We start from the raw sequence: 12,223 nt of genomic DNA, 5'->3' as shown, positions 1-12,223 counted from the left end.
GCTCAGAATTCCTGCTTATGACATCTCACCAATATATCAGACCCTTATTTCTCACATTATGATCTAGCTGCCCAATGACAGTTCATGCAGGCAAACCTAGAAGATTACAACTATTTTGAGGAACCACAGCTATTTTCTGCCAATACTATATGGCTGGAAACCGTCTCAAAAGTCCTCTTAGCATAGTAATTTTTAGATTGTTCTAGCTAAACAACTCATTGTGTACTACTCTACAGCAGCAGAATCAACTTTTCTTTTTCTAAAAAGACAACATTTAAATGCAGTTTTGTTATAGCACCAATAATGCTATCTGACTACACAGAAAATCTTCAAGTTCGCACAAATTAAGTACCAAACAGCAGTTCTCAAACAAAGCAGCAATACTACTTTTAACAGTTACATTTTAATATACTATAAATCTCACCGTAATTCACCAAGGAATTAGTTTTCATATTTCTTTCATGTTATTGGTTCCCATGAAACCCACCTTCTTCAGTTCCAATAATATTTAATTACCTTTTTAACACTTGCAGAAAAATCTGCTACTATTTTCAAAATGTTGTTAGTTTCAGGGAAGTCTTTGCAAACATAAGGTTCTTCAGCACATATTACTCTGATTGCTAGGCCAGGACCTGAAATGCAAAGTTAGAACAGCATTACAGTAAAGAATGTGCAAGTGAACAGTCACATTTAAAATGTATTATAAGAATCTTAGAAGAGAAAGCTTTATCACTAAGTATAGTTTGTTCACTTTGCTATTATATCTACAGTATCAGTTAGCTTAACAACATTTCTACCAAGATTGTACAATATACAATATCTGTTCTAAAGCAGCATTTTTGTTACTTAACTTGTATACTCAGACATTTATCTACATCCTAAATTGTATGGTTGTGTCAGGCAGTGGTTAGTGCCTCTGATGTTTTGCTACCAAGAGAGAGAAAGGATTGTGATTACAGCAATGATGAGACAGCTGCCACTGCCACCTCCTGTTATACAACTTATATGCAAAAGTTGTGGAGATTTGACAAAAACATTACAATTACAAGTCTAACACATCACTGAATAATGCTGACAGTGGAACGGCTTTAAAAGCTGATTAACACAAAATTGCTTGTAATTTGGCTTGAAGTGTCCTAATGACATCTCTTGTAATAAAAGGACAGTGGTACTCCTAAACTAATTCATACTTTTATACAGTGCTTGTGCTACTAATAGGCTGGTCTGTGCAAACTGCCAGCTACTAGGCTGATTTGTGCCACCTGCCAGCTACTATCTACTTCAAGAATTATATGTTCCTTGCATATTTTAAAAACAGTGACATCCCTTTTAGCAGGGTTCAGTTTTCTAAAATACAATACAATTCTGAGGCTGTCTGGTCAAGAACTGTTGCTATCTCTTATAGCCCCTCATTTCTACAAAAGATAAATTGGTCCTGGGAAGGAATGACTTAGATTAGTGTTCCAAGCTGGACAGTACAAATAATATTCAGTTACATCTCACTGTTAATGGAGTTTTTGCACTATGGAGCTGAAAGAGAAAGCATATAAAAAAAAAGCTGGACTAATATTTCTTTTATCACTATAAACAGCACAGTGGCTCTCTTATAAGGGGTGCTTCATCTCTAGAAAATACAAAATTTGCTTGATTATAAAGCCATAGTAGACATACTAAGTTTCTGTCTCAACATTGTAGTAGGGATATAAATACCGTTTAAAAAATTAACCATGTAAACCATTTAAAAATATTTTGTTTAAACAGTTAACCAATTAAAGGGCTGGCCAGCAGGCATGGCTGGCGCCACTGCATCCAAGCAGCACGGCTGGGGCTTAATGCATGACTTAATGTGGGGCTGGCCAGCCCAGTGGTTAACGGTTAAGGCGGGTTAACCGGTAAGATTAATGCTCACCAGTTAACATTTTACATCCCTACATTGTAGAGTTGAATTTTTCTTATATTCAAATATAAAACTTATTCTGAGGATTATAATAAAAACATTAATGACATTTGTAGTCCTTGACTTTAATGAATTACACTAACCCTAAATCCCATACCTGGGAAAGGATGCCTTGAGACCAGCTCTTCTGGGAGACCAAGTTCTCTCCCTAGCACTCTTACTTCATCCTTGTGGAAGTCCTTCAGTGGCTCTATTACTCTACCCTACATAGAAAATAAAGTAATTTACATTCAAGTTGCCATGTTCAAATTGCACCTTAGTAATAACTCCAACCATCTGTTGACAGATAATGTTGTTTTAATCAAATTAGTCCTGTGAAAAGTGCCAGTACTGGGGATTAATAACTGAAGCAGAAAGGAAGGAGTGCATCTGAACACTGCTTTCAGAAAATGCTTAATAAGAAGGAAAAATGGATGAGAATGAATCTTCACCACACATTTAGCTTCAAAGATAGAAAAAAAACCATAACTGTTCCATCAGCTGCTAGACTTGATATGCCTCTAGTCAGAGATGGTTAAATTATTTGTTGTGAATAAGCCGCTTTTTCAGTTCAATCATTCACAAGCCAACCCAGAAGTCTTCAAATACATTCATTAGTCACCAAAGACTCCGGACAAAATTTCAGGTTATGGGCCAGTCACATCAACTATTTACTATACGTGTGGTGTGGTCAGTCACCTATTCTCTATAGTTCTTATATTGCATTTATCAATATAGTATCTGAGAACCTTCCAGTCATGCATTAAGCAACATGACTAACATCTGTCATGTGTTTGTGCTTTTATCCTTTGCCCAGGTGGAGAAGAGTATGGAATCAACAGAAATATGGAGCTGGAAGGGACTATGAGAAGTTATCAAGTTCAGCCCCCTGCACTCAGGCAGGACCAAGTAAATGTAGACCATCCCTGACAACTGTCTGTCCAGCTTTTAAAAGCTTCCAATGACATGGATTCCACAACCTCCCTTGGAAGCCTATTCCAGAGCTTAACTGCCCTTATAGTTTAAAAGTTTTTCCTAATATCTCACCTAAATCTCCTTTGCTGCAGATTAAGCCCATTACTTCTTGCTCTACCTTCAGCAGACATGGAGAACAATTGCTCACCATCCTCTTTATAACAGCCCTTAACATACTGGAAGACTGATAAGATCCCCCCTTAGTCTTCTTTTCTCAAGATTAGGCATGCCCATTTTTTTTAACCTTTCCTTATAGGTCAGGTTTTCTAAACCTTGTATCATTTTTGTTGCTCTCCTCTGGCTTTTCTCCAATTTTTCTTAAAATGTGGTGCCCAGAACTGGAAACAGTACTCCAGCTGAAGCCTCACCAGTGCTGAGTAGAGTGGGACAATTACTTCCCATGTTTTAGATCCAACAGTCCTGATAGCACATTCTAGAATATTAGCCTTTTTCACAACTGCATCACATTGACGACTCATTCAATTTGTGATTCACTATAACTTTCAAGATCCTTTTCAGCAGTGCTGCCACCTAGCCAGTTTTGTAGCTGTGCATTTGACTTTTCCTTCATAAGTACTTTGAACTTGTCTTTATTGAATTTCATCTTGTTGAATTCAGACCAATTCTCCATTTTGTCAAGAACATTTTGAATGCTAACTGTGTCCTCCAAAGTGCTAGCAACCCCACCCAGCTTGGTGTCATCTGCAAATTGTGTAAGTGTACTCTCCACTCCATTATCCAAGTCCATAATAAAAATATTGAATAGTACCAGACCCAAGACTGACCCCTGCAGGACCCCACTAGATATGCCCTCACGGTTTGACAGCAAACGATTGGTAATTACTCTTTGAGTACAGTCCTTCAACCAGTTGTGCACCCAATTTACAGTAATTTAATCTAGACCACATTTCCCTAATTTGCTTAGGAAACTGTCATGTGGGACTGTGTCAAAAGCCTTACTAAAATCAAGATCGATCACATCTACTGCTTCCCCAGTAGGCCAGTAACCCTGCCAAAGAAGGAAATTAGGTTAATATGAAGTGGAGTGTCTTGTTTTAATATTTTTAAAATTATAAATAAGGGCATGAGTGTGCACACACACATTACTATATGTTTATGTTAGGGAGGGCAAGGTTAAAGAACTGCTCTTTGCATGTGGAGTGGAAGGTGGTGAGGTTTGTGATGGTTCTGAGTTCCTTTGGGAATTCATTCTACAGTTTTGGGTGAGGCCTCAAGAAAGCTCTGTCTCTACCTTAAGGGTAAAGCTCATATATGAAAGAAAACTCCATTGCGACAGAGAAGTGAACTTGTTAAGCGTAGTCTTCATCCCAGAGCTTTAGAAGATCTTTTAATATCCTGGACTCGGGCCATCAAGAATCTTGTGAAGTACCAAGATCTTGAACTTGATTCAATATTCTATGAGAAGCCAGTATAGTAGAACCTCAGGGTTAGAAACCCCAGAGTTATGAACTGACCAGTCAACCACACTCCTCATTTGGAACCAGAAGTACAAAATCAGGCAGCAGCAGAGACAAAAAAAAAGAACAAAAAAATCAAATACAGTACAGTACTGTGTTAAACATAAACTACTAAAAAAAATAAAGGGAAAGCAGCATTTTTCTTCTGCATAGTAAAGTTTCAAAGCTGTATTAAATCAATGTTCATTTGTAAACTTTTGAAAGAACCACCATAACATTTTGTTCAGAGTTATGAACATTTCAGAGTTACAAACAATCTCCATTTCTGAAGTGTTCGTAACGCTGAGGTTCTACTGTATAGGAAGCGGAGAATGGCTGTGATGCATTCATGGCAGCCAGCTTTTGCAGAGGTGTGCTGTAATGTTTTGTGTCAGTTGGAGTTTCCTAAGCACCGAATGCTTCATGCCCAGGTATACTATATCGCTGTAGTCCAGCTGAGATGTTATGAAGGCATGAGTAATTGAGGGCAGGTCACTACTTGCCAGAATGGGATGGAGTCTCCTAGCCAACAACAGATGGTACTAAGCATTACTCTAATATGCTGCTGTGAGTATGCTTAGTGTCAATAAGGAATCCAGGAGCACTCCTAGGCCATGGACTGAATTGACAAATTTTGGGTGTGTTTGTTCAACCTTAGGAGACTGCACTGTGGTTGAAACTCTTCAGAATGCTTTCCTCTGCCGACCAGCATCATCTCGATCTTGCTCAGGTTCAGCTTCAACCAGCTGTTCTTCATCCATGGTCTAATTTCATCCAAGCCCTGGGACATCTTGATGGTAGAGTTGTAGTCATATGTGGTGATGGACAGGTAAAGCTGTGTATCATCTGCATATTTTTGGCACTTAATTCATGTTGTCTGACCAGCTCATCTAGTAGGTGCATGTAGATGTTGTATAGGACCAGTGAAAGAGAACTTATCTTTATGGACTCCACAAGTGAGGGGTCTAAGTATTGGAGGTGCAATTTCCCATCACTATTTTTTGGGTAAGTCCCTCCAGAAAGGATTCAAGCATTTTAGTGTATTACCCTGGATCCCTCCTATCGCTCTCAGGCACAAGAACACTATCTTATGGCTGACATTGTCAAGTGCTTCAGAGAAATCCAGGAGGATTAAAATGGATGTCTACGCTCTATCCACTGACAGCAGATCATCCATCAGTACTACTAAAGCGGTTTCAGTTCCATATCCTGGCCTGAATCCAGACTGTGCTAGTCTAGGATAATAGCTTCAATTAGATAAACCAGTAGTGGCTTTCGGCTAGCTTCTCTATGAGCTTGCTCAAGAATGGAAGGTTTGACACTTGGCTGTAGTTGGGCTAGAACCAGGCTGAGTTTCTTAAGAGTTGTTTGAATTATTGTGTTTGAAGGAGAAGGGAAGATTCCTTCTCGAATGAGGGGTCGGCTGTTTCAGGCCTGAGTGGCACCAATTGCCCATGACTCTCTTTCACAAGCCAGGAAAGGTATGGGTTAGATTCACAGGTTTTGGTCAAGGCTCCCTTAGAGAGTGTCCAGATCTTGTTGGAAAGTTAGCATGCTGAACTCTGGGAATGCAGGCGGGCTATTGATTAGTGAGTTGAAGGCGGGATGGATCCAGCTTGTTTGGGAAGCCTATCCAAATTAGCTTTCCACCTAAAAATACATGGTATTGTTTCTGCTCCCTTTTTGGGAAACGGTTTTTAAAATGGGAGAATGATGAAAAGCAAAATTTCTTATATGAATTTTTGAACAAAATCATTCATGCTGAAATTCATCAAATTGACAATTTGTGAATATTTTCCCCAACTATTCAGTATTGCCCAAATACTCAACCCACCAAAATTACTTTAAGAAAACCAGGAAGTTAGAAAGATGAAGAGTAAATTAATTACAGCCACATATATATTACAGTAACACCTAAAGGCCCTGACCAAAATAGGGCTCCGTCACACGGGGCTCTGTACAAAGCCTCCCTAGTGTCAACATTTCTATTGATAGGAAGGTATACATAATATTTGTTTTTTCACATTTAACTTCAGATTTGGGTTACACCAAAAATAAAATAAATGTGATACTCTCATTTTTTATTTACCTCTTCTCTCAGCTTTCTGATCAGCTCTGTGTCATTGTGATGAGTTTTTATTACTTCAGCTTTGCCACTTGCAACAAGGGAAGCACTTTCAATGAGATCAGGTCTTAGGGTTCCCTGAGCAAGAAAGACCTCTTCAGGTTTCAGATTCATTTCTCCAATTACCTCATTGGCAATCTATAATATGGAGGGAAAAAATAAACATTTTACATTGATCTTGAGGGATCCAAAATCATCTTGCAAACATATTTGAAGGACTAGTGAATTGCAATCCCCTCTGCTTTAGACCAACACTGATTAATAAGAAGATTGCTTGTGATAATACTCTATTCCTGAAAAGGGGAAGCCAAAACTCCTGCACCACATTTGTCTGTTATGTATTTAGCTGAATGATTAATAAAAATAAATATATATTTTTAAATACTTGAATTACCACTAATAGTAACAGTGCTTCTTAGCCAGGTACACATCCTCCCTGAATCATTAATGATAAAACAGAAGTTAAAATGGCTGCAAGTTGATGCATTATAAAAACACACCAAAACCAAGATATTAACTATCAAGTTAGTCATTTGCCATTTGGTAAAAGCATGTTATTTTTAAAGCTTGTGCAATGTATATTAGCCTTTATACGTGAGTCAGCCACTAAGCTGCATAGTGGACAGAATAGAAGATCTACTCAACTGTTTGTAATCATCACACTGTGATCAGTGGCAAACCTAATTCTGCTTCAGCTACCAGATTCTCCTTGAAGTTATGTGTTAGAGGCCTGGGCTCTGGAGCAAGATGTCCTACATTCTATCCTCACCTATGTCCAACATCCACATGCCAAAACACATGTGATAGCTGATGTCCTGAAGCATACATTGCCTGAGAAAGTGTCTCTCGAGTGGAGTAAGACTGCATTTAAAAAAATATTTAATTGACAGTGTCCCTTTTAAATGCTAAAATAACTATAAAGCGATTACCTTCACAAAGGTGTCACCAATAATTTTTCTTTTTTCCTCAGGACTTGTAGTCATATTTAAAGTCTTGCTAATTCTTTTTCGGGGAGTTCTGTCTTCATCGGAGATTGGCAGAGTTGTTGTACCATTGTAGAATGAATGGGCTGCATTTACCACTGCACAAAACATAGAAATGTATTGACAAAATCAATATATAATACTAAACAGGATTGCAGAAAATAAGTCTATTACTTTAAAAAGATCACTTGGAAGTCATATCTTCAGATACTCTGCATTTTACAGGGCTACTCAAGCACTCACTCATTTAAGGATTATCTGACATGAGGGTATTTCATCCACCTCCCTTACTAATCTATTCCACCATACAATTACTCTTGGTGAAACATTGAACCAACTATGGATGGACAAAGCTTAGACTATATTGGGTAAGGTTTTCCTTGTGATGAGATGGAAGGTACAGAGGTTGCAGCTCTTTGCGCTGTTCACTGCTGGCAGTTTAACTGAATGTGTTGTCTAACATATACCATGCTACCAGATGCCTTGACAATCTGAGCATAAAAAGTCATTAGACACAATAGTATTCATTGCCAGATTTATCAATATGCAAAAGCTACTCACGAATTACATGATTTTATGTAAACAGTATGAATGATGTGATACTTCACTGCCTAACTTTGATATGTATCATTTGTCTCCTCTGATCCCATCACATCTCTGAGGAGAAACAAGCTGAGACCTTATTGGCCAAAAGGGATACCTTCTGATCTCTCATAATGTACTGCTTGTAACCCCCAGGATGCTTCCCAGCCAGCTTTTCTGAAAATAGGTTAAAATAAATAAGTAGGCTCCCCAGAAGCCATCGGTACAACACACACCTCAAAAAGAAACTTGTTTATTAAAAAAAAATTTGAAATCAGAAAAGGTATCACACATGCAAATTGGCTTACAAAGTTAAACAATTAATACTTAGCTAGAGAACTGAGAGCTAAACTCTTCAATAAGAAAAAATTGCTTCGTATGAACAGGGAACTGCAACCACTGAAGGCAGGGCCGGCTCCAGCATTTTTGCCGCCCCAAGCAGCGGAAAAAAAAAAAGCCGTGATTGGCGGCACTTCGGTGGCAGCTCTACCGCCGCCGCTTCATTCTTCGGCGGTAGGTCCTTCCCTCCAAGAGGGACTGAGGGACCCGCTGCCGAAGAGCCGTACGTGCCGCCCCTTTCCGTTGGCCGCCCCAAGCACCTGCTTGCTGCACTGGTGCCGGCCCTGGCTGAAGGCAATGGACTCATTTGCCAGTGGAAGAAAAGGAACTGATGGTTGAGGCGAATGCCAACTGTCATACAATTCCTCAATAGCTGTAATCACATATGTGCCACTGGTGAAATGGTTTACTCTCTCAGTTCAGGACATCATTTTTCACTCATCGATGGAAATCACGAATTTGTAAGTTAGAATCTATATATTTAAACTTATATTTTAAATTATTTGGCTCTGGGCATGTGTTTTCCTATGCATTTTTGTACAATGACTAGCACAATGTGGCCTCAGTCCTGATTTGGATCATTGGGGAGTACCCTAATATTAAATAATTGTAATACATATAATTATAGAACATATAATACATATATAGTACATATACAGTACGTATAATTATAGTACATATAGTACTAGTAACTACATTTTGATATTTAAATTCTCAAAATTTCACACGCAGTTTCATTAGACAATAAAACTATGATTAATTGTAAGATTATGGATTTTCTTTTAGAAGACTAGCCATACTACCCTCATTTACATGAAGTATAAGTAACATGAAACACAGTACCTTTGACTTGAATTCCAAGTTTTTTGAGTGCCTCCTCCACAGACAGACTTTCCCTCTTGCGCATGAATCCATTATCTATGTGTACAGCTATGATTTGGTCTTGGTTTAAAGCCTGGTTCAGGAGAGCAGTACACACTGTTGAGTCCACACCTCCACTGAGTAAAACCTAGGTTAGGGCCAGAGGAAAAAAAAAAAAATCAAACTTGTCCAAACATCTATGGGAGAATGATAGTTAGCTTAAAACTCAGACTGAATATAAGAATTACCATGATCAGAACAAGGTGTTCTGTTGGTCCAATAAAAGATATTAACTCACCTACCTTGTGTCTCTAATATCCTGGGACCAACATGGCTACAATAACACCTCAATAATAACCTACGTATCACATTATACCCCAGGGGTGGGCAAACTTTTTGGCAAGAGGGCCACATCTGGGTATGGAAATTGTATGGCAGGCCATGAATGCTCACAAAATTGGGGGGTGGAGGGTGGGAGGGCTCCGGCTGGAGGTGCAGGCTCTGGGATGGGGATGAGGGGTTGGGGGTGAACGAGGGTGCTCCGGGCTGGGACCAAGGGGTTCAGAGGGCAGGAGGGGGATCAGGGCTGGGGTTGGGGCATGGGAGGGGGGGTCAAGGGGCAGGCTCCAGGCGGCGCTTACCTCAAGATCCTCCCAGAAATAGTGGCATGTCCCCCCTCCAGCTCCTACTTGGTGGTGTGGCCACGTGGCTCTGTGCGCTGCCCTGTCCACAGGCATCACCCCGCAGCTCCCACTGGCTGCAGTTCCCAGCCAATGGGAGCTGTGGGGGCAGCGTTTGGGGTGGGGGCAGCGTGCTGAACCCTCTGGCTGCTCCTACGCATAGGAGCCGGAGGGGGGACATACCGCTGCTTCTGGGAGCAGTGTGGAGTGGGGCAAGACCCCGACCCCACTCCCCAGCTGGAGCACCAGAGTGGGGCAAACCCCGGACACCGCTTCCCGGTGGGAGCTCAAGGGCCGGATGAATACTTCTGGAGGGCCGGATGTGGCCCCTGGGCTGTAGTTTGCCCACCCCTGCTATACCCAATGCTTCAGAAGAAAATAAAAAGTGAAACAGTGCACTAGGCAAATTGTGCAGTACGTTAGAACGAGCTTCCTAAACCACTAGCCAGTTTATACCCTGAAGCATGAAAACTGTCATTTTTTTTAAGTAACCAGCGTAACTACAAGTGTCAGTTTTATTCATAAGACCGGAAGTTGCAAAACCTGTTCTAAACCTACTTACCAGGACTTTTGATGAACCCACTTTCTCTTTGATATCTTGAATACACGCAAGCTGTCTATTTTCTACTGTGAAGTTACCACTGCATCCAGCAATATCATAGAGGAAATTCTGCAGTATCACTTTTCCATTCTCTGTAAGGCCAACTTCAGGGTGGAATTGAACTCCATACAGTTTTTTAGATTCATTTGCTATACCTTCATGTAAAAAGATACGGTATTAAAAATTACAACTAAAACATGAAAAGGCCATCTACAATTTTAAAATGTATACTGTGTCCTCTTCAATAGTCTGGTTTGAACTGGCAGATTAATTCATAGCAAAATATTTTAAAAACAATAGTCACTAGAATTAGGTTGATCGTACAGCAACCTAACACTTTTCCTTTTACACATGAAATTCAAGTGTTTTAGACATTTCTATGATGCAGTTCCTTTGCTCAATGAAGATATTTAAGCAATAATTTGGCAGGTGTTGCTGAACTGAGACTCTACACTTTCCACATTTGGGATGAGGTGTCAATACTTAGGGAGAAGAGGTAAAACCCCACAGAGCATGAACTGCTGCTGCTGAACTGCCCTTCCCACGTACTGGTATTATTTTTTTGTCCTCGTTAACTTTGTTCTTTGAGATTTTGGGTGGGATTTCAAAGTGGGCAGCTATTTTTTTTTTTAAGTTTCTCTCTGCAGTTTTGTCTATTAACAGTAGATCACTAGTTACAGTAGAACCCTGTTTATCCAACCCTCCCTTAACCAGCTCTCTGCATTTACTGAACCACCAAGACTCCTGGGCAAGAAGCAGGCAATCACTCCTGTGACCACTAAATGGCACTGCAGCATCCCATTTTCCCATTCTCCAGTTTATCCGGAGTTGTTATCTGATCCGGCCCCAATTAGACCAGATAAACAAGGTTCTACTATACGTAACATTTCCCTAAAATACCTCAGAGATTAAACTATATCTGGAGGCCATTTTTCTACTTGAAATCATTGGAATTACAGCCTCAAACCTGCATTTTTGTGCTTTGAAGAGACTTACGCACTTCATCTGCTTGATTATGTTTTCTCCAAGAAAGCAGAAAGTCAAACGAGAAGGAACAATTTAAAAGTTCCAATCACTATACTGAGATACCAAAGGTGGTGTCAAATGTGAGGGGGAAATGGTTACCTACCTAGAATGGTTGTTCTTCGAGATGTGAGGCAGATGTGTATTTCATGTGGGCATGCGCTCCCCATACACCAGAGCCAGAGAACTTTGCCTTACAGTACCCATGGGTGCAGCACTCGCACCCTGTGGCCATAGCCCCTCCCATGAGTAGTAAGGTCCCACAGAGGATCCATCTCTTTAGCTGGTGCGTAGAGACAAATGGCTCCTTTCAAGAACCTCATTGCCATAAAGTTTGAACTGACTTCCCATGGATAGATGGATGAAATGCCAATATTGCCACCAGGTGGACTCTCAATGAACCAAGCACAAGATCAGAAGACTGAAGGTAACAGGTACTCTAAGATGTCTTGGATACAAGCCTAGGTTGGTTGAACTCCCTGGGCTAACGACCATACTAAGAATTGTTTCCTCTTGGCTGAATAGGCTGCCCTGATGGAGGCTTCCTACTGTTGAGAAAGACTTGTCAGACCACCTCCAAACATCATTCCTCCTCTTCATCAAACCATGAAGCATCCATGCTGTGAGGTGCAAGGAGCTGAGAGCTGGAAGCAAAAACTGA

The 12,223-nt window shown here is 40.3% G+C and overlaps 1 protein-coding gene across 1 annotated transcript in view; it reads right to left on the bottom strand.

Annotated features, from left to right (window-relative positions):
• Positions 1–12,223, bottom strand: part of GMPS (guanine monophosphate synthase) — a 64,077-nt gene that overhangs the window by 17,733 nt on the left and 34,121 nt on the right. Inside the window, exons 6-11 of the mRNA XM_065410777.1 lie at positions 10,501–10,694; positions 9,241–9,406; positions 7,423–7,574; positions 6,458–6,631; positions 2,055–2,160; positions 517–632 (exon numbers count right to left, since the gene is read on the bottom strand). Of these exons, the coding sequence (XP_065266849.1) occupies positions 517–632; positions 2,055–2,160; positions 6,458–6,631; positions 7,423–7,574; positions 9,241–9,406; positions 10,501–10,694 (908 nt within the window). The remainder of the gene's footprint in view (positions 1–516; positions 633–2,054; positions 2,161–6,457; positions 6,632–7,422; positions 7,575–9,240; positions 9,407–10,500; positions 10,695–12,223) is intronic.

This window comes from Emys orbicularis, chromosome 9 (genome assembly GCF_028017835.1).
Source record: "Emys orbicularis isolate rEmyOrb1 chromosome 9, rEmyOrb1.hap1, whole genome shotgun sequence".
NCBI lineage: Eukaryota > Metazoa > Chordata > Testudines > Emydidae > Emys > Emys orbicularis.
This window is presented reverse-complemented; position numbering and strand designations above follow the sequence as displayed.